This window comes from Saimiri boliviensis, chromosome 17 (assembly GCF_048565385.1).
Source record: "Saimiri boliviensis isolate mSaiBol1 chromosome 17, mSaiBol1.pri, whole genome shotgun sequence".
Classification (NCBI taxonomy): domain Eukaryota; kingdom Metazoa; phylum Chordata; class Mammalia; order Primates; family Cebidae; genus Saimiri; species Saimiri boliviensis.
In genome coordinates this window covers 70,087,257-70,110,874 of record NC_133465.1, presented here as the reverse complement: position 1 = coordinate 70,110,874, position 23,618 = coordinate 70,087,257, and the positions used below count along the sequence as shown (strand labels likewise).

General features: G+C 49.6%; 1 protein-coding gene across 2 annotated transcripts in view; it reads right to left on the bottom strand.

The window, feature by feature from the left end:
- Positions 1–23,618, bottom strand: part of RPTOR (regulatory associated protein of MTOR complex 1) — a 411,960-nt gene that overhangs the window by 305,808 nt on the left and 82,534 nt on the right. For both annotated transcript variants that reach the window (XM_039476184.2, XM_003931661.4), the window contains exon 3: positions 8,225–8,307. In XM_039476184.2, coding sequence (XP_039332118.1) covers positions 8,225–8,307 — 83 coding nt within the window. The remainder of the gene's footprint in view (positions 1–8,224; positions 8,308–23,618) is intronic.

The following is a 23,618-nucleotide window of genomic DNA, read 5'->3' as shown; positions in this document are numbered from 1 at the left end:
GAACACCCAAATTCATGCACACCACTGTGACATACGGCTTCCCCTGCACCATGAAACCCAGCCCCGCAGACTCTTTGAAGTGGCCGTCCCCCTCCAATCTGTTATTGATTGTTTCCCCCTTGATCAGCACTTTCCAATTTGGCTGGAGCATGATTTTACAACTCTTCCCAGTTGCATATGGCGAGCATACGGTGGGTTCCTCGTCGTCACCTCCAAATTTAGCTTTCCATTCTTCAGCGCATCACATCTTCCACTTTCTGACTAGAAGCAGCACTTCGTCCCTCGCCTGGCACCTGCCTGTCCTTTAGAGTCACCTCCCCATCTCTCTGTGTCATGGTCCCCAAGTTAACTCAGGAAACACACATGGCACGTGAGATCTGTGAAACCACGACAGCTGAGCTGCAGTTTTAGTCCCCAGCCTGACAGTGGGGGGGGGGGGGGGGTCCTCGTTTGCAATTTGTCACAGTCACACACACACACACACACACACACACACACACACGCCCCTCTCTTGTTCAAGGGAACATGATGATGAGAGAATATCCTCGAGAGGCTTGTTAAGGACAGAGTTAAGCCCTATTTCTCTCTAAAAGTATTACACTTCAAGTAGGTCAATTAATAGAGGAGGGCTGGGAATGCAGTTACCCAGGCAGGAAGATAAAACCACAGATGAGGCAGGATGCGGGGGCTTACAGCAGCAAGACTCATGGCAGAATGCTCTGGGCATGGCTTCCACCGCCATGAGGGAGAGGAAGGGATAAAGCGCAGAAAGGGACGGGAAGGACGGACCTGCTGGCCGGCCACCATGGCCTCCCCAGGGCAAATACGCTACATACTTCTATTCTCTCCATTTAAATCTACAAACCTTAAAAGTTTAAACAGTAACTTGTCCAAAGTTATGTTTTTAAGAAGTGGCAAAGCCAGAATTAAACCAGTTGGCGCTCTTTCCACAGTTACCAGGCTCTTGCCACCCCACCCCTCCGTGCCTGATAGAGAGGAGACCACATGTCCCAGGAGCTCCCCTGCCAGTGAGAGGGGTGCTCCCGCCCCGGACGGGAAGGTACGGCGAGCACAGCACGACTCTGCAGACCTGCTAGGCGGAGGGGAGGAAGCGGATCCACCAGTCCTCCCTGGGCAGTGATGCGACGGGCCGCGGCCCACGCTGCAACCCCCTCTAGCCAACGCAGCATGCTCTTCAATCCTCTGTGGGCTGTCTAGCGAATCCTTCTGTGGCCTCGGACAGCAAGAGTCCAACACAGGGCTGGACGGCAGGGGCTACCCTCTGGGACCAGCTCTAATGCACTGACACCCCCAAGGGGTCTGGTCGCAGCAGGCTGCCATCCTCCAGGTGGGCTGCACAACGGTACCTTTCGTTCCTTCTTCTTTCTGTAACGTGTTTGGAGTGCCTAAAAGAGTTTATTGGTCATGCCACTAAGGTGCCCGAAACGATGGCAGTAGGTGACAACACCTTTACGCTCTGGTGGAGTTGGTCTCAAGAGTCCAGAACAAACTGCTTTGCATAATCTAAGCTCACTTCCAGGAAGCTGCTTCCAATAGCATGGCCTCCAGGGACAGGGCAAGGCAGGACGCGCGTGGGCGGGGCTGACTACGAAGGCTGCTGGCTGAAGAGCAAGAATCGGAATTCTCACTGAACTGGGCCCGCGGAAAAGCTGTCAGGCGAGAAGCGCTAGAAGGAAGGGGAAGATGAACTGGGAGAGCACTGCTCGGGCCACGGCAAGAATATAAAACGTTGGTCACAGGAACACTTCACTTTCTGGGCGGGAAGCAGTCAAGTGAAACTGTCAGTACACAGCAGTTAACCCCAAGACGACCGGAAGATACTGTCTCTACTGTCCTGCAAATTTCATGAGTACACAGGCAATGTGCTTCACACCAGGTGCTGAATTACGCAAGCTGTGAGCCATCCACACACACTTCTGCCTTTGCCCATGAGTCCTTATTGGCAGCTTGTCACAGACACTCAAGGTGGATGAAGCCCAACCTGAGAACCCACAGAGACGGAAGTCAGGTGAGTGTGGGCGGGAGGTGGGAGGGCCGGCGGCAGGGCAGAAAGCAAGGCGGGCATGGATGACGGAATGGTAATGGCATCGGGGCAGCACGCCAGGGGATGCTGCCAATCGCAATTATAGGGCCATTTTCACCAGCTGAACTGGACTGTCAATTTGGAAGTAATGTCACAACCTGAATGCCCCAAGCAGGAGTCACTGTAACAGTGCACATTGGGCTGTTCCACAGATAGCTTTGGAGCACCTCCCAGGTGTGGAATACAGTCCCAGGGCAACTCAGCTGCTTCTTCCTCAGCTATTCACATCTGACCTTAAAAACCCTACGAAAAGGCAGAACCCACTTAATTATGGGTCTTTACTGCATCTGTATTTAGTCCATTTTCACACTGCTGACAAAGACATACCTGAGACTGGCCAATTTACAAAAGAAAGGTTCAATGGACTTAAAGTTCCCCATGGCTGGGGAGGCCTCACGATCATGGAGGAAGGTAAGGAGGAGCAAGTCACATCTTACATGGATGGTGGCAGGCAAGAGAGAGCACGTGCAGGGAAGTGAGACTTCTTCACTATGCACAACAGCACAGGAAAGACCTGCCCCTGTGATCCAATCCCACAGGCTCCTCCCACAGCATGTGGGAATTGTGGGAGTTACAATTCACGATGAGATTTGGGCGGGGACACAGCCAAACCATATCGGCATCCATCTCTAAAATTCATTCCAAGACATCTGCAGCACAGGCTGATCGGTACTGATACCGATCCCTTTAAAGGCCACAAAGCAGAGGCCTGAGCGAGCATCCCAGGGAAAGAAGAAAGGTGGTGTAGCCACCCGTATGGCACCCTCCAAAGCCAGCCTAGCCACCTGACTAGGGGCCTCCCGCAAAACCTAGCAGTGTGAGCGCTCAATGCCGAGAGTTTCACAGTTTGTCACACATGACCACATGACACTCGCCATGAGGTACACAGGTCAAGCAGCAGCCCCACTCAGGGACAAGGAGAAGCCTGGATTCCAATCATCCTCACGACAAACCCCTATAAAACACATAAACGCTCAGTTCTGCAAATAACGCTTGTGCCTGAAATCCAAAAGACACACTTGGAAGTGTCCAAAGTGGAACCACAATGGTCACCACTGGCCTTCTCGACCCCTTGCTCCCCACACCCTCTCCTCCCACCAGGAGGTAGAGTCATCAGCTTTGGTTCATTCAAAGCATCTCCTGAAGGCACACAAACAACTCTGTGATCAGTGCCATGGAAAGGATGACTGCCATTTACATTCAAATGCAGTGACAATTTCTACCGGGCTAACAGACCAGGTCTTGGGAGGTGTTTTGTTCTCTCCGTGAACATACTCTGCGTGGTGTGAGGCATCACAAAAAAAAACGTGTTTGTCTAACGGTAAAACCGACTTCCATCTCTTGATCGCAAATCACCTGTGACACATCCGAGAAGCACGGCCAATGAAGGGAAGCTGAAATTCAAAACCCGTTCACTGTGATCCACACACCGTGGCTCTGTGTGGACCACTGAGAACTGTCGGCCACATCAAAACCGACTCAGCGCGACCGCTCAGCTCCCTGGAGGCCCCACGGCTGCCACACAGGACTAGCCACCTTCACCACTCACAGACTGGACAGGTTGCGAACGAGCTCCTACAACATGCCTTTGTGACTGGAGAGCACCTTCCACCCCCTTCCCGGGACGCACCTGCCCGACAGACGGATGCGGTCACTGGAGGGGCCGCCACAGTTTCATCTTCCTTAGTAAATGACACACATTCTCAATATGAACTGATTTAAAGACACCGGAAGAATTAAAGCTCATCACAAGAGGGGCGGCCTCTGCTCCTGGTGGGGTCCACTCTCTCTGGAACGGAGGACACAGACCGCAAGGCCCCTCCCACTGGCCTTTTTCCACAGCTCCAGCTCCTAACTTCCATCCTACACCAAACTGCCAGAAGCCCCAATTTGTTAGAAAAATTCTCTAAAAAGATAAATCCTTCACTGTATGCTCCCAGCTTTATAATAATCTCCCACTCCCATCTCCCAATAAAACTTTCATTTGAGACTTATGATGGAATGAGTGAGGTTTTATTGCAGAATTTTCCACTGAAACAACAGTCAGTACTTTTCCTCCAATCTCTGGCAGAACACAAATTTATGCACCTACAAGGCAATAAGGCAAAGCCTTAAATTTAATCAGAAGAAACATTTCATCAGTGGCAAACTGATAAATTATTTAGAAAAGGGCTCAATGGGCCTAAGCAAGGAAATATGGGCCAGAGAGAGGCTGGCAGCCTTCGGGAAAAAAAATATAATTACCATGGTTTCTCTCAATTCCTTCTTGAGCTGGAATCACCTGTATCGAGAGCTAGACAAGTACAGAGCAAGTCCAGGGGTTCCAGCATCAGCAAGGAAATCATCAGGCTCCCAGGCAGCGGGCCGGTGGGGCCGGCGGGTGCTCAGGTTGGTTTTCTGCCCTTCCTGGACGGGCACTACCGCTGAGGAAACGGGCATTTCCTGCTCCACTCCCATCCACACCAGCGCAGAGGCAGCGACTCCAGCAATCTTTAATGAAAATAGCCTCATTTTCATGAAATGACCTAAGCGTTGTGAGTCTTGCAATAAAGGACACATTCAAAGAGAAAACCAGATCTATGGGTCTTTCCATGGAAGGTCTGGGAAATGTAATAACACCCCCATTGTTTTATTGCAGATGGCACATCAACCTGTCTTTATTACCGCAGGAACTCCGGAGCCCTGTAGATGCAATAAAGTGGTGCGTGTTTAGCCTCGCAATGTTTCAAAAGATCCTGATCTACAGTCAGGAACCAGGCACCCTGCACATGAACGTGTGGGCTTGCTAAGTGCCTCCTGCTTTGTGCCTACTCCACAGGGCAGCGTGAGGTCTGCCACACACCACGAGCCACACCGTCTACGCCAGGCCTCCCTCCCTCCCTTTCTCCTGTAAGAGCCACGCCGTCTAAACCAGGCCTCCCTCCCTCCCTCTCTCCTGTAAGAGCCACGCCATCTAAGCCAGGCCCCCCTCCCTCTCTCCTGTAAGAGCCACGCCATCTAAGCCAGGCCTTCCTCCATCCCTCTCTCCTGTAAAAGCCACGCCATCTAAGCCAGGCCTCCCTCCCTCTCTCCTGTAAGAGCCACGCCATCTAAGCCAGGCCCCCCTCCCTCTCTCCTGTAAGAGCCACGCCGTTTAAGCCAGGCCCCCCTCCCTCTCTCCTGTAAGAGCCATGCCATCTAAGCCAGGCCCCCCTCCCTCTCTCCTGTAAGAGCCACGCCATCTAAGCCAGGCCCCCCTCCCTCTCTCCTGTAAGAGCTACGCCGTCTAAGCCAGGCCTCCCTCCCTCCCTCTCTCCTGTAAGAGCCACACCGTTTAAGCCAGGCCCCCCTCCCTCTCTCCTGTAAAAGCCACGCCATCTAAGCCAGGCCCCCCACCCTCTCTCCTATAAGAGCCATGCCGTCTATGCCAGGCTCCCCTCCCTCTCTCCTGTAGCCCACGGGAAGCTGTGAGAAGCAGTGTGCCATGCACACCGGGGCAGATGCTATTATTACCCAGTGCATATGGCACAGCCCCACGCTCACACCACAGAGCCAGTCAGAGGTATCCTGTGACATCCGCTACCTTAGGCTACTTTCTAAAATAGATGAGGCCCACTCATCGTGAGTAGCAGGAAATTCTTAAGCATTTTTATTGTACTTTAAAATGAATGCAATGGTTTTGGCATTCCAAAAGCAAATATTGGGTACTCATTGTTGTGGTTTTGCTTCCTGAATGCAGGAAAGCGATCCCAGTCTGCGTGTGTGAACAGATTTCCTTCTGTGCCATGGTAGATACTTCGTTCCAGCTTCCATGTTAAAGACCAGCCCAGATGGGACCCCACCCGCGCCGCTGCCTCTTCCTCAGCATCCTGTAATCCTGACACATTCTCCGTTCACCAGCCCTTCAAACCAGCTCTTACTCAGAGAATCATTTTGCACATCCATTGCTGAAATCCGGCCAACTTTAACAAATTTTCCCAGACTACAAATCACTCAGAGGACTGCGCCCCTTTGCACCTGTGATCGCCATCCCAGGACAATGTGCTACTGTCACAGGAAGGGAATCCTCAATCCCACGCTGAGCCTACACCGTCACCTTTCTGGCTGTCATCAGTGACCTACATGGAAAGGTCCCCTTCCCTGCATCATGATGCCTCTTCTCAACGCCACAGAAGAGATCTGCTCCTAGACAGAAATTCAGATGAAAATGACAGCTGCCACCTTAGAAGCTTCCATTTCCTGTCAGCTAGCATCAACTATCTGATATCTATGAAGCTCAACTAATAAGAAAGCTAGCAGGAAATCAACTCTTAGCACTCAAAATAAAAAACTGTAAATCATACCAAATGGAATACACATAGTCTCTTGAAATATTAAATACATGTATTCTGAAAGGCTATATTTCCTTATCTAATAATTCTTTGAAAAGAAGAAACTAGTTATAATAGATAGCAGAGACTCATTCTAGAAAGAACACAATTGGTAGATCTGAATTTGTTTGGGGACATTGTTTTTTAAACAAACATATCTAGTAAAACTCAAAGGTACAAAGCAAAACCCAGGAGATGGCCAGAAGCAGCCAGGAAGGCATTCCTCCAAATTCCTGTTGTGTTGCTCAACAGCACGCCGTACGCCAACACCGCCTCGTCTTCCAGCACTGCCACTCGCCCCACACTCCTGTGAGCACCCGCCTCGCCATGCTGAGACGCTAGGGTACCTTCAAAGTCTTCAAAGAAACTTTTCTCTACGGAAAACACGAGGTATCTCTACTATTTTTTAAAGGACTCCACCATCCAAATCTCTTTCCAGTCCTCACCCAATCTCCAAACGTGCTTTGTGCTTGCTCTCAAGAAAAAGGCCACTGCGTGTTTACATAAACCACCAAGAGGTAACGAATTTAAGAGAGGGAAAAGTAAAGCCATTAGACATAAATCAAAAAGCCATTGAGACGCTGCCTTTCAAAGAACAAGTCTGCTGTAAGCAGGAAGATGTGTCCTAAGACACAGGTGCTTCCTAACAATGAGCTCCCGGTTGCAGGCAGCAGCAGCAGCAGCAGCAATGACCCGAGGGCATGGTTACAGGCAGGAAAATTCCATTTCTGGCTCTTCTCTCACTCTAAGAATTTAAGTCATGGCTAAGGAATCCCTGAATCCCAGATCATGTGCATAAATGATCCACAGATAAAATTTCCAACCAAGTAAGTGTTGAAAAGCTTCCATAAATCATTTGTTTCCACGAGGCTTACATCCAAAAGGGGAGAGTAAAACTCACAGGGACGCGCAGGTGAGGCACCTGCTCAACCCACGCTCTTCATTATACTCCTTTAGGTAAGTCCAGTCCGTCTGCCACACAAAGCCGAATATAGTGCACCTTCAAAAGCGCCCAGATTCCTAGTTTTTTTATTAAATTTATTAAATCTCCAAAACCAGTTAATAAGAAAGGCTAAAGGTCTTTGGGTGGATTACAAATAACTTAAGATATTAAGGGCAAATTGACACAGTTACATTCTATGCCATTTTTCTTTAAAAAACAAAAAACAAAAAAAAAAAAAACCTGTAGGATATAAGCAAAAAAAAAAAAAAAAAGCCAAAAACCAAAAAGAAAAAAAAAACCCCACACACTAATTGGTTCCCTAAAAAAAAAAAAAACAAAACGTATTTTGAATCAAAGGCAAAGCATATAATAGGTGTCATCTTTTGAATGTTGGGTGCTTTATTCTCAACTATTTGAAAACTGAAGACATGAGGAATAGCGCTAACTAATCGAGGCTACAAAAAAGTTACTGAAAATACATTTTCTGAGAAAAAACCACGGGTTCCAGTCACAACAATGCTAATAAAATTAAAACACACACACACACACACACACACACACACACAAACCATGGTTAAGAGTAACATGAAGAATAATTTTTCTTTTCTAAAAATCGAGTAAACTTAAACAAAATAAGTCAGGACTGTCCAATGCAAGACTTGCAGTAATGTGCACGCTATCAAGACAGCACCTCGACCCACAGCCAGCAGGTGCCACACCGCACAAGGCAGGGTCTGCACAGAATTCACGTGGATTCAGATGTTGGCAACCAAGGAACTGGAGTTTCCCCATAGGAAAGCAAAGGAAGAGCAAGTAAAGCAAGCTTACCCTTGGCTGCCAGTTCTCGTATTGCTTCTGTAAATTTGCACCGATGGTTTCCAGAGCTTTCTGAGGACCCATCGACAGAGGATCTGAGGAAGCAACGGAAAAGAGAAAGTTCTTTACGTATGCACGTCCTCCTCTGCTAGACCTCTCTTTCACAGTTTCTTCTTATGTAACGCTCTTCAAAGTCACCTTTGACTAACAGCGACACAATGCCTAAGGTTGATCGGTGTTAACCAGATTTACGAAACCACTCATGTGCTCAAACAAGTTGACACACCCGTGAAAGCCAGTGTTTTAACATCGGGGCAAGTGACTGTTCTTCTGTCCATGCTCATGTGTATTTCAGCACCTGCAGCTTTCCAGGACTTTCACCGTTTTCTTCTCAGGCTCCTGATGAGGCTTTCTGTGAAAAGGCAGCTCTGCAGTGACAACATACCTATCTGTGTGTTCAAACCACGGCTCTCATGGGTACAGGAACAGGAGAAGGAAAGAAGACAACGAAGTGATACTTTTTAATTAATTTTCATCTGTACTCAGTTTTCCCACCAAAAAAATCAGTTTCACAAACATACGTACATGTCCAGGGTTTACCCATTTATTTCAGGAGTGGCTTCTACAGCAATGAACTCTCAACCAGCAGTTCACAAACTTGTTTGGTCTCAGGACGCATCTGCACTCTAAAATTACTGAAGACCCCATCTCTACTAAAAATACAAAAAATAGCTGGGCGCGGTGGCACGTGCCTGTAATCCCAGCAACTCAGGAGGCTGAGGCAGGAGAATCACTTGAACCCGGGAGGCGGAGGTTCCAATGAGCCAGATGGTGCCACTGTATTCCAGCCTGGGCAACAAGAGCAAAATTCCATCTCAAAAAACAATAACAAAAACAAAAAAAGAAGTTGCCAGGCTCATGGTGGTAGATAGAAGGTTTCCAAATTTTAATTTTTTAATTTGAAATCTCAAATCTTATCAGTGGCAACAAACACACTATCAGTTGTTTTCCTCAATCTGACAGGCTCATGTCATTTATTTTCCAGAAAACGTCTGCCAAATATCCCAGGTCTGTCTGCTGCGGGTAAAATGCTGTCAAATGGCATCATGTGCTACAAAGAAATGCTTCGTGAAAGCAAGAGCCAATCCATGCAGCAAATTTTGTTGTCTTATTTTAAGAAATTTCCAGGCCAGATGCGGTGACTTACACCTGTAATCCCAGCACCTAGGGAGGCCACAGCGGGTGGATCACCTGAGGTCGGGAGTTCAAGACCAGCCTGACCAACATGGAGAAACCCCATCTCTACTTAAAAATAAATAAATAAATAAACCGGGTGTGATGGTGTGTGCCTGTAATCCCAGCCACTCGGGAGTCTGAGGCAGGAGAATCGCGTGAACACAGGAGGCAGAGGTTACGGTGAGCTGAGATTGCGCCATTGCACTCCCACCTGGACAACAAGAGTAAAACTTCTTCTCTTAAAAAAAGAGAAATTTCCACAGTTATGCCTACCTTCAGCAACCACCCTCCACATCAGTCCGCAGCCATCCATATGAGGCGGGACCCTCCGTCAGCCAATTAAATGCAAGAGATTACGACTCGCTAAGGCTCAAGTGATCATTAACATTTTTCAGCAATTTTTAAATTAAGGTATGTATGTTGTTCTTTTAGACACAATGCGAATGCACACTCAGGAGACTACAGTATGGTGTAAACGTACTTTTATCTGCACTGGGACACCATGACGGTCACGTGACTCGCTTACTGCAGTGGTCTGGAACCAAACCCGCAGTGTCTCCAAGGGGCACCTGTAGAGCTCTGGAACTATTTAATATCTTTTTAAGCTATATATATGTTACTCTTATTTTTTTAAAAAAAATAAATAAAAGTCATGACGTTAATAAGATTTCACAGCTGGAAAGGACCTTCGCCCATAGATCGGCCAAAGTCATCAAGGGCTTCTGAAAACAGAGACGCCAGGCCCTAACCTTCTGGAAATTCTAATTCAATGGTTCGAACTCAATGGACACCTCTGGCTGAGGAAAACGTGGTGAAAACCAGGTACTATCTAACTTCTCTGGAGGAGTTGCGGTCAATTTGTTATAACCCATAATCCATAACTTAAGAAATTACATGTTGGTCTTCATCTCTCTCTGCTCAGGCAGGAACAAGGTTCTAAGGTCTTAAAAAAACCAGAGTGACCCAAATCAACTGTGCTGTGGTCTGACCCACAAGAGAGGAATGGATTGCAATCTGAAAAATAAAAAATAGGGGCCACGAACTCCATAACCAAAGCAAAGGAAATTTAAAAAACGGCTTTAACAAACAGATGCCAAAGAGCAGGACTTGCTACGTGCACGCGAAAGAGCAAAGTAAGTGCGCAGGGCTGGCTGGAGGCACCGGACGCAGTCACCCGTACCTAACTGCAGCAACCGGTGAGGGGGTGGCCCGCGGCGGTCACCTATGGTAAGAAGCGGAAATGGTCCCCTCCATACAGAGATCAAAGACCGTCGATGCCTCGCGATGGTCAGTGGTGGCTCACACTAGGCATGCTCTCCAGTGAACCACGGACAGAGGGAGGAGGGAGGAGTTCCAGCTGAAGGGATGCTCCCCCCTTGACTTTCACCCCTTGGCAAGTCCAGGCCCCTCTCCCACCCCACCCTCTCTCCAGTGTGGGCAGGGGGCAGCCACTGTGGCACTTCCCTGCCTCCCTCACGACACCCCACAGAGAACGGGAGCCTCCTTAGGAGAACAGCCTGGCAGTGGCCCCACTCTCCCTGCCCTGACTCAGGTCAGGACACCTGCCCACCCAGGAGGGGTGAAGCCGCTGCCAGCTGCTCACCGGGCTGTGATAGCTACATGGGGCTATTACCTCCTATCCTCTGGGAATCCCTGTGGTCAGTTAATTGCATGGTTCCCTCCCAAGAATAGGACAGGGGGTGGGAGAGCTGAAATGAGAAGCAGAGGAAGAGACGGGAAGGAATGAGGTCGAATAAAACGATGCATTTAGCATTTGATTAAGTATAATTTAAATAAACTAAAATTAAATTCCCCGATGGATATTGCTGACAATACTATCAGTCTGATGCGGGGTGAAGTGGACAGATCATAAATTAAATTTAAAATGGTAGTTGTGTCTTATAAAACATTTCTAATTCCTTTATGAGTTTCTATTTGTTTTAAGGGGAATCTGGGAAAGAACTAATGAAACTGAGCGGTGAGTATGTGAGGAAACTGATGAATGAAGCGGGCAGGTAGGTGGATGAAAAGTAGATGGTAGTTGGTATTTGTATAAAACTTTCAGCTCTTCATAACTTTTTCTATCTGCAAGATTTTCAGCATAAGCCCTCTGTCAAATGACTCTGTCCAGGGTCACCGATGGTGCTGGCATCCAGCCAACCTGAAGGAGTCCCGCTTTTTCTTTTTCAACCTCTCCATCTCCTTCGTACGTACCCAGTTTGATTACACATCCTATCCATTTCACCTTCCAAAGAGCTGGCGCTCCACCATCAACTGCTAACGTGTTCATCCAACCCGAGGCCCTTCATGGTGCTACTCAGGCCCTCCTACCCGCCAGCTGGGTTTCTGAATCTGGTCCAATGACTCCAAAGAAGGTGGTGCCCCGGGCACAGACAAGGCCACCACTGCCCTAGTCTTCCTCTTCTCAGTCCACCCTGAAGATGAGCGCAGGCTGACCCCTCCCCTCAGAAGCCCACAGTGCCTGCCGTGTGCTCCATTTAGATGGGAAGCTGTCAAGAGAGTGGAGACCCAGCAGTGTGGCTCCGGGGGTGGGGGGGACCCGAAAGGGACAAGATTAGGCTTCTGGGACACTGGTCATATTGTTCCTTGATCTCAGGAACATGGGTACGATCAGTTTAGGAAGATTTATCCAACCACTGTACACACTTGGGTTGGGTGCAGACTTCTATGTACGCCATCCTTCAATAAAAAGTTAACGCTGAAAACCCGTCCGGCACTCACCACTCAGAGTCTTTGTAGTTCTTTGTGCCTTGTATTTAGTAGACACTTAATAAACATTTGTTAATTGACTTATTAACTGAGTACTGCCTACTAGATGAAGTGCCAATTTCTCTTATGGCTTTCAAGGACGCTGCCACTAATTAGTTGTGTAGCCTTCAACAATTCATTTTTTGACTGAGAAAATACATAATGACAAAAGGGCTACTTTGAAATTAGAAATGGCTTTTAATGACTCGATATTTTCCTAATCATAATGCCATCTCTGTCTACTTATAATTAGTCCTATATACAGTGAGAGACGTGTGATCTTCCTGAGCTCAGGGGCAAAGCTTGGACCCACACAGCTGCAGGCACGCAGGGCAGGAACGCGTCGGCCGGGACCCGCAGCCCTCTCAGTGTCTGTGGGGCTAGGATGGGAGCCATCATCTTCCCACAGGAGCAATCCTTTACAGTCTGGCCCCATTCTAATCACTAGCCCTTACTCCTCACATAGTGACAAAATCATGTTTCTGTGTCGCCTTCTGCTGTATTATATAAAAACCAGCAGCTAGACAGATTTTCAGCACATTTGAGGGGATGAACATGTCCTGTTTTAAAAAACAGTCCTCGGCCAGGTGCGGTGGCTCATGCCTGTAATCCGAGCACTTTGGGAGGCCAAGGCAGGTGGATCATGAGGTCAGGAGACCACGGGCCAATATGGTGGAAGCCATCTCTACTAAAATACAAGAAATTATCTGGACATGGTGGTGCATGCCTTTAGTCCCCGCTACTCAGGAGGCAGCGGAATTGCTTGACCTCGGGAGGCGAAGGTTGCAGTGAGCTGAGATCACACTACTACACTCCAGCCTGGCGACAGAACAACAATCTGTCTCAAAAAAAAAAAAGGCCGGGTGCGGTGGCTCACGCCTATAATCCCAGCACTTTGGGAGGCCGAGGCGGGTGGATCACAAGGTTAAGAGATCGAGACCATCCTGGCCAACATGGTGAAGCCCTGTCTCTACTAAAAATATAAAAAGTAGCCGGGTGTGGTGGCGCACGCCTGTAGTCCCAGCTACTTGGGAGGCTGAGGCAGGAGAATTGCTTGAATCCGGGAGGTGGAGGTTGCAGTGAGCAGAGATCGCGCCATTGCACTCCAGCCGGGCGCCTGGCAATGGAGCGAGACTCTGTCTCAAAAAAAAAAAAAAAAACAGTCCTCACTTTGGAAAGTAGATAGAGAAGAAAGGCGGGCTCCAAGCAGTTAACCCTTTTCCTTCAGATTTCTTCAGAGGGGGAAGCAGAGATACCACCTTGAGACATCAATATAACTGGGCAGAGAGAACGGTGTTTTAAACCTGGCAACAAAACAGGGCCCTGTCTGTACAAGAATTTTTTTTTTAAATTAATCAGTGTGTTGGTGCATGCCTGTGGTTCCAGCTACTTAGGAGGTTGAGGTGGGAGGACTGCTTGAGTCCAGGAGGTGGAGGCTATAGTAAGCCATGATCACACCACTGCACTCCAGCCTGGTTACAGAGCGAGACGCCACCTCAAAAAGAAAAAGAAAAAGAAAAAAGAAAGAAAACGGCATTTTAAACCATGAGCCCCAAAGAGTCAAGGTTTCAGCTGCAGGCACAGAGGTGTGCTGGAGCATGGGGCTGTGACTGGCCGCGGCTAACCGGTGCCACTGACTCCCTGGCCCAGGAGAAGCCCAGCTGGTGTGCCAAAACCCAGGCCTTGGGTCTCAGAGCGTGGCTCACACTCCGCCTTCAGTTCTTTGCCTCCCACTGCCTGTGTGACGTCTCTACCGTGGCATTTTCCGGCCTTCCAGGCTGTTCGAGCTTGACGTCGTACTGGCCTCTGTTCTACTGCACTGGTCCTGGTCTTACCTCCCCAGCTGTGCTATCAATGCCTTGAAAGCGAGAGCACAACGTACCGTTCCTCATACACAGCACCATGCTTCACATAACGTTTCCACCTAACCAACCTGGCTGCCCTGTGAAGCCCAAATTGTTGCAAGAATCAGTGACGAAGTCCGTGCACGAGCTCTGTAAACGCACGAGCTCCAGCCGAGGGCAATCATTGCTATTTTTAGGTCATCTACCCAAGGCCTCTTAATGCTCACAGGTGCGCACTAAGAAAAGAGAAAAAACTAGGAGCTTCCCGAACAGTCCCTTGGGATGACAGAGTTTCCAGGCATCCGACAAACCTCTGGCATTACCCCTCTTCTGATACACAGCTACCAGTAGCCGGCACACAGAACCATTTGCACGAAATGACACTCCCCGGCTTGGCGTGCAGCTCATCTGCACTCTGCTGTCACAGCCAGTTCCCCACGTGCGGGGCACGCGACGTTCTTCAGCAGGATTGTTTTAGTATTACTGTCGTAGCATTTAATGTCGGGCCATAAAACAAAACAGCCTCTCCCTTGCTTGTGTGAAAAGAGACAAGTGATGAACGAGAACAGCGTGGTATTATCCAAAGGAGGGAGGGGCAGGGAAGGGAATAGAGGCCTCGGCCGTGAGCAGGGGCAGACGGAAACGCAGGCATGCGCTGTGACCCTGACCGCCAGTTCCAGCACGCTCAGGACCGGGATCCCATTTCGCACCTGCTGCCTCCACCGCCCCAGGCTTCATCAGGATGACCGCGGCAGGGAGAAACTGCCACCTAGCAGGGAGGCCACGCCGCGATCCAGAGCCACACTGGGCAGGGGCCCCCATTTGCTCACAGACGTGACATCGGCTCTCCCTCAGCTCCGGAAAGAGTGCTGTCTTCCTGCCTTGTTCAGGTAACACTTCCAGTCACCCCAAAACACAGACAAGTAAGGCTCCATGTGCTTTTCAAGCTTCTCATAGCCCTCTGAGAGCAGCAGTCCACCTTCCGCTCCACCCCACCCTGCCCAAAGCAGAGGCCCATCCTCGGGCTTCTACATGAAGCACAGGGGCTCACGCGCATTGCCACCTGACATAGCTGACGCTGAATTTGTAACGCGAAATAAGCAGCCCCGAGCATCTACTTTCAGAATCTGCTGGAGACCTTCAACCCTGCGTGAGCAGCTGTCCCGCGAGGCTGCACCCGGCAGTGGGGTTCGACGAGGTGTGTTCAGTGCACGTCTCTTTCGTAGTCAGCCCCACTGAACGCAGCGGAAGAGGCAGGGACTCGGGAAGCCACGCAGGCCGCACACTGGCGTGTGGGGAGGGTGTGGGTGATCTGGAGTGGGGGTACTAGGGCTGCTGCTAGGGTCTGAATGTGTCCCCAAAAATGCATGTGTTGGAACTTCAGCCCAGTGTGATAGTATGAAGCAATGGAGCCTTCATAAGGCGATCGTGCTTCATGAAAGGGCTGGAGGCAACTAGCCACACCTTCTGCCTTTCTGTCCCTTCCACCGCAGCAGCACACAGTGTTACAGCCCAGCTCAGAAGCACAGACAGGGCCCTCAAGGGACACCAGACCTGCCAGTACCTTTGTCTTAGACTCCTCAGCCTCAGAACGGTAAGAAATACATTTCTGTTGTTTATCAATCACAGCCGCACAAACAGACTAAGACAGTGGTGTAGGGGTTAGGGTATGTGAGGGGCTGTGGCGTAGGGGTTAGGGTATGTGGGGGCTGTGGTGTAGGGGTTAGGGCGTGTGGGGGCTGTGGTGTAGGGGTTAGGGTGTGTGAGGGCTGTGGTGTAGGGGTTAGGGTGTGTGGGGGCTGTGGTGTAGGGTTAGGGTGTGTGGGGGGCTGTGGCGTAGGGGTTAGGGTATGTGGGGGGCTGTGGTGTAGGGGTTAGGGTGTGTGGGGGGCTGTGGTGTAGGGGTTAGGGTGTGTGACAGTCTGTGGTGTAGGGGTTAGGGTGTGTGACGGTCTGTGGTGTAGGGGTTAGGGTGTGTGACGGTCTGTGGTGTAGGGGTTAGGGTGTGTGACGGTCTGTGGTGTAGGGGTTAGGGTGTGTGAGGGGCTGTGGTGTAGGTGTTAGGGTGTGTGAGGGGCTGTGGTGTACGGGTTAGAGTATGTGAGGGGCTGTGGTGTAGGGGTTAGGGTGTGTGACGGTCTGTGGTGTAGGGGTTAGGGTGTGTGAGGGGCTGTGGTGTAGGGGTTAGGGTGTGTGAGGGGCTGCGGTGTATGGGTTAGAGTATGTGAGGGGCTGTGGTGTAAATGTTAGGGTGTTAGAAGCACCATGACATAGGGGTTAGGGTGTTTGAAGGACTGTGTCATAGCAGTTAGGGTGTCTGAGGCACTGTGGCTTAGGGGTTAGGGTGTCTGAGGGGCTTTGGTGTAGGGGTTAGGGTGTTTGAGGTGCTGTGTTGTAGAGGTTAGGGTGTCTGAAGCACCGTGACATAGGGGTTAGGGTGTGTGAGGGGCTGTGGTGTAGGGGTTAGGGTGTGTGTGGGGCTGTGGTGTAGGGTTTTGGGTGTTTGAGGGGTTGTGTTACAGCGGTTAGGGTGTCTGAGGCACTGTGGCATAGGGGTTAGGGTGTCTGAGGTGTTGTGGTATAGGGGTAGACATAGGACTGGGGTGGGGGTGGTGGAGGTGAGGAACAGTCTCTGCACCAAACCTGGTCACTGCTCCCAGTTAATTCCCTCCAGCCGTGAGGGACCCAGCATCACCAGCTCCACTTTACAGATGAGGAAACTGAGGCCCAAAACAGTTAACAGAAATCTCAATTTCTAGTAATAGAACTCAAAATGTGACATCCTGAAATCTGCCTTCTAAACGGTAACATCTTTTTAAATAACTGATTGCACCCATCCCCGTAAGGAAGGCTTCCTGCACGGCCCCGATCCTTCTCCTCTGGAGGAGGGCAGAGCAAACCCATCACCAGGCCCAGCCTCATCACCAGCACCCGACTCTTGCCTTCCTGGCCAAACTTCCCCACAAGCTTCGCTACCTCATCTGTCTTCGCTCTTCAGGTCGCTACAATCCGCCTGGACCCCGCCTCTCAGCCTTGACAATGCTTACAAGAAGTCCCTCCACACATTCATCCAGAACCACCCTGGTCCTCCTCTGCAGCACCCCTCTGTGCACCCTCAGGGCCCTGCAGCCTCTGGTCTAGTTCACACTATGCGGTGACCTCCCCTGGGTCCTCTAGTCTATAATGGGCCCCCGTCTCCCACTAGATCCGCTTTCTGCTGGACGGTGCCTCCACTTGGAGGATCTTAGAAGCACTTCACCATGTACAAAATGGAATCCCAGCATCCGCCCAGCTGGGTCCAGCTCCCAATCTTGGTTACTTGTGTATCACCCTTCCCTCTGCCTGAAACACAAAGCACTGTTGAAAATGCTAAAATCCTAAAGCCACAAGGTGGGTCTGGGCAAAGCTGGCATCTGCCCCAGGATGACGGGTGCCACAGTGGCCTGGAATGAGCTGTCCAGTCTGACTGGGCCCAGAGCTCGTGCAAAGGAAAAAAGAAAGGTGTGGCTGCAGGGAGGTGGCTGTACAGGTATTGGAGGCGGGAAGGGAGGAAGGCAGACGCTGGAGAAACGGCAAAGGATAACAAGGTCTGAGAGGAGCAGCAATGGCAGAGAGAAGAGGGCTCATACAGGAGGAGGCACCACATTATCCAATACAATAAGGACAAAGGATACCAAGGTTGCCACTGTCAGAAGATGGAGCTACAAATTTGGAAACCCCCATGAGGTGGAATGGGAGGCATGAGTGTAAATGTAGAGAGATACAGAAACACTGAGACAAATGTGTATACAGAGAGAAGCACACACAGTATGCACACACACACAGTAAGCACACACACCCAGTATGCACAAACACACAGTAAGTACACGTGCACAGTAAGCACACACCCAGTATGCATGCACACAGTATACACATACAGTATGTACACATGCACAGTATGCACACGCCCACAGTAAGCACACACACCCAGTATGCACATGCACACAGTATACACATACCTATGCACGCACACACAGTAAGTACATGTGCACAGTAAGCACACACCCAGTATGCATGCACACAGTATACACACAGTATGTACACATGCACAGTATGCACACACCCACAGTAAGCACATATACCCAGTATGCACATGCACACAGTATACACAAAGTATGCACAAGCGCACAGTAAGCACATGCACCCAGTATGCACATGTACACAGTATACACATACATAGGCACGCACACAAAGTACACATGCACAGTAAGCACACACACCCAGTATGCACATGCGCACAGTATGCACATACAGTATGTACACATGCACAGTATGCACACGCCCACAGTAAGCACACCCAGTATGCACATGTACACAGTATACACATACATATGCACGCACACACAGTAAGTACACGTGCACAGTAAGCACACACACCCAGTACGCACATGCACACAGTATACACATACATATGCACACAAAGTACACGTGCACAGTAAGCACACACACCCAGTATGCACATGCACACAGTATACACATACATATGCACACAAAGTACACGTGCACAGTAAGCACACACACCCAGTATGCACATACGCACAGCATGCACATGCACACAGTATACACATACATATGCACACACACACAGTAAGTACACGTGCACAGTAAGCACACACATCCAGTATGCATGCACACAGTATACACATACAGTATGTGCACATGCACAGTATGCACACGCCCACAGTAAGCACACACACCCAGTATGCACATGTACACAGTATACACATACATATGCACGCACACACAGTAAGTACACGTGCACAGTAAGCACACACACCCAGTATGCACATGTGCACAGTATGCACACACGCAGAGTACGCATGTGCACAGTATGTGTCCGCGTATGCACGCACACACACACACAGTATGCACACATATGCATTTCCTTGCCCTGTCCAACAAGAGAGGTCCTGGGAACAGCCCACCAATTCCAAGGACCACACCTGGCACCCAGATCTCAGCTTCTGAATACCACATTCCACTAAAAGGAATGCGGCAGGGAAAAAGACTAGATGAGACAAAGTAACACGTGCTCCACAAATGACGGAAGCAAGACAGAAGGCAACGGCAGCCGGCCAAATGAGCTCCCAACAACCAGAGGGAGACAGGCTCAACACCAAAGGGTAACACTGGATCCTAATCCACTGAACGAAAATGGAGGCCGTGAGTTCAAAAGGAAGACATTGAAAGTGATGAGGAAAGCAGTATTTGCACAATCCCAAAGCACCTCTTCCCAAAAATACCTATCAACTACAGAGGGGAATTTCACATGAGGTCAACAGGCACCAGCCTAATCAGGTGAGAAGATCTGCATGACCTGTAACGGACAAATCACAGCCCCGCATCACCTGCTGCAGGCCATGGGAAGTAGCTGCCTGACGCTCCCGCCAGTGAAGCATGACCCAAATGGAATCATTAGGACACACAGGACATTCTGCAAAACAGAGGCTGCTATCTTCAAGCGCCAGGGTCAGGAGGGTCACGTAATGCCTGTGGAACTGCTTCAGAGTGAGTGAGAGGGAATTCAGATGGCACAAAGCTGAGCAGGATCCCGGTGCTACAAAGGGCATTCCCGGGACACTCTGGCAAACCTGCATGCAGCTGAGGCTTACACGGCAGTCATGCGTCCACACTAATGCTCCTCGACTTTGGTGACTGCATTGTGATCTGGAAACAGAAACGCCCTGTTGGCAGGAATTACGCACTAAAGAATTCAGAGGTGGTAATGCACCATGTCAGCGGCCTTCCTCAATGAGTAGAAAGAAAACAGGTTAGTACTATACTTGCAACTTTTGAAACTTTCCCCAAAATAAAAAAATGCGTCTAGTGTGGTGGCTCACGCCAGTAATCTCAACACTTTTAAGACGCCGAGGTAGGAGGATCACTTGAGCCCAGGAGTTCAAGACCAGCCTGAGCAACAAAGTGAGACCCTGTCTCCACAAAAAAATTTTAAGAGCGTGGGGGATGCATGCCTATAGTCCCAGCTACTCTGGAGGCTAAGGCAGGAGGATGGCTTGAGCCCAGGAGTTCGAGGCTGCAGTGAGCTGTGATCACAGCACTGCATTCCTGCCTGGGCAACAGAGTAAGGCCCTGTCTCAGAAAAATAAAAAATTTTAAAAATAAATAAACTAAAAAATAAAATGTGGGCTGCTACACATTTTATTCTGGCAAATGTGCTGATTCAAATCACCAGGCTTCTTGTTCTCTTATGCTGTATTGTTAAAACCATCGTCACCAGGATCAGGTGCCTACCCACTTTCATTTTTTGAGACGGAGTCTTGCCCTGTCACCCAGGCTAGGGTGCAATAGCGTCAACTCAGCTCACTCTAGCCACAGCCTCCGCCTCCCAGGTTCAAGTGATTGTCCTGCCTCAGCCTCCCAGCTACGATTACAGGCACATGCCAACGTGTCTGGCTAATTTTTTGTATCATTAGTAGAGAGAGGGTTTCACCATGTTGGCCAGGCTGGTCTCGAGCTCCTGACCTCATGATCCACCCGCATCTACCTCCCAAAGTGCTGGGATTACAGGCTTGAGCCACTGCGCCTGGCCCCCACTTTGTAATCAAGCCCAAATAAAATTTTTCCAACCTAAGAAAAGCACATGCTTTTCTAGGTTGGAAAAATTCAAACTCAAACTCGTTTGAAATTATCAGAGAGTGGACTATATTCCTAAACTGAGGAAAACTTTTAAAACACAATCTTTAGAAATCTCATTTGCTGGATCTTTCACACCAAGAAAGAAGCACAGAGTTCTTTCCATTCTCACCAACACTGTGTAAATACTGATCCAAGAGACTGTGTGGGGGAGTGCAGGTGAGCTCTGATAAACACTCAAGTCTCCTCAAGCCAGGGAGAGCAGCTCCATCCTCAGACGACACCACCTACAGAAGCCCAGAGGGCCTGCACATCCCTGAGCACTCACAGGGCTGCAGACGAGGAAGGCTTGTTCTGGAAGCCTAACAGAAGCATCACTGAAGAGGAAGAGCAAACAACTGATTACTTCCAGCTGTGACGAGGGATCGATCAAGTGGAAAGGGTCCATGGTGGCTAATAAGAAGTCAATTTCAACCAGTACAGTCACCAGGAGCCAGCAGTAAGCCAAGAGAATGTCTGAGAAAATCAGCCACAAAAACAAAGCTGCTCCATCGTGGGGTGTGGGGAACAAGCAGCCTGGGAGGGGTGAGGGAACTGTCATCCTAAAACACCCTCACATAGTGAGACAGGCATTCAGTGCAGCAAAAACAGTATTTCCAATTCAGAGTAGAATAATTTGGGTTTTTTTGAGATAGGGTCTCACTCTGTGGCCCAGGCTGGAGTGCACTGGACAATCACAGCTCACTGCAGCCTTGACTTCCCAGGCTCAAGTGACCCTCCTGCTGCAGCCTCTGGAGTAGCTGGTCCTACAAGGCACACCTGTCATCTCAAAGCTAGTCACCATGCCTCCCTAATTTTCTCATTTTTTGTAGAGACAAGGTCTCACTATGCTGCCCAGGCTGAGAATAATTTGTAATTTTTAAGTAATAAAGGGAACTTTTGCTTTTGCTTAGGATCTAGAAGGCTGGGGGAAAGGAGTTGCCCCAATCCTATCAACATGAGAAAGCTAAATAATCACCAACACCATCACTTTTCTTGTGCTCATACGAGAGCTGAGACCGCAGGTCAGACAAGCAAACCGAATCCCACAGGCCCATCCTGTCCTTGAGAGCCCAGCTTCCATCTTGGAAGAGCAAAGGCCTATAAAAGAGACCAGCTAAGAAGGTAACGCGTGCTTGAGGCCCCACTGTGGGCTGGCGTATCAGTGTGGAAACTCGGGAGTCCCAGCACAAGGGGCGCTCACACTCCCCTGCATGCACCCCACTGCACGCTCATGAGAAGCACCACTGGAGGCAGCACAGCATGTGGAGAGGCTTGAAGCCCACCTGCCCCCAGAGACCTCCTCCCCTAGAGACCAAAGCCACATCCCCCAGGGGCCAGAAGCAGGAGACCCTCAGTCCTCAAAAACAGGCACAGACCCCTGTACCTGGGGGGTGGGAGGAGGTACAGACAAAACCTCCCTTGCTCACCATGGGCATAGAAAACATTGTCCCAAGACACAGGTGAAGAGCATGGAGGACGGGGTGAGGGGAGGTGCAAAAAGGCTTACTCCTGGGACAGGAGCAGAAACCAGCCTGGGCGTAGAATTCTCTACTAAAACGAGGCAGAGGTTTGCCATCACTGAGGGACAGGCAAAAACACTGCAACTGCCCTATGCCCAAGGCCCAAACGCCCGGTGCCTGCCTAAGACTAAAGAGAGACCAGAACAACAGAGAACTTCCGCCCCTCCACAAGCCTGGCGACCAGTGGCCAGCGATGGAGATCCTGAGCCAGCAGACAGGCAACGCCAGGGGCCACTAAGTGAGGCAGGTGTGCAGGCACAGCTCAGGCTGGAGGTGGAGCGGGAGCCCTGGGAAAAGCCCCCTGCAGGCCAGTGCCCACCCTAACACACGAGGACTGTACTGGTCAGCTCTGCGTGTCCACTGGCCCAGGCTGCAGCACTCAGCAAGTCAATCAAACACAAACCCAGGCGCTGCAGTGAAAGTCCTCTATACACGTGGTGAATCAACAATCAGCTGACTTACAGGAGACTTTCTTTGGTAATACGGGGGCCTCGTCCAATTAGTTGAAGGCCTTAAGAGCCAAACTGAGGTTTTCCTGACAAAGAAGAAATTTCTGCCTCAAGATTACAAGACATGCATACATACATACACACTTATACTTACACATACACACATCTACTGTCCTTGTTTCTCTGGGGAACCCTGACTGATACAAGCACCAACTAATCACTCTAAGAACTAAGTTTCTGCTGCAGTGGGTATAACCATTACAACAACAAATTCCAACTCCAGTTAACTACTTATTAAACTACAGACTATACAATTTACCTCATTCTCTATTGTTCTACACACAACGTCCAGCGTACAATTAAAATTTATAAAGCACACCAAAAAAAAGCAAGGAAAAGCAAATTACAGTCAAGAGATAAAGGAATTAAGAGACTCAGACTCAGGGATGACTCTGATTTCTGAACTATAGGTCAAGGACTGCAAGGTAACTATGATAAACACAGCAGAGGCTCTAGAAGGAGGGGGACAATATGCATTTCACCCAAGAGATGGAAACTAAAATAATCAATGAAAATGCTATAAATAAAAACTCTCTATCAGAGAAAAAGAATTTCTTTGACTGGTTTATTGGCAGACTAACAAAAGCTCAATGCAACACGGGAGAGAACAAATGGAAGTGCACAAGGAAGAGCTGCAGTACCATGTCCAACAGCGCAATACACAGAGAGCTGAGTCCCAGAAGAGAGAGACACACAGAAGAGCTGTGGTACAATGTCCAACAGCGCAATACACAGAGAGCTGAGTCCCAGAAGAGAGAGACACACGGAAGAGCTGCAGTACCATGTCCAACAGCGCAATACACAGACAGCTGAGTCCCAGAAGAGAGAGACACACAGAAGAGCTGTGGTACAA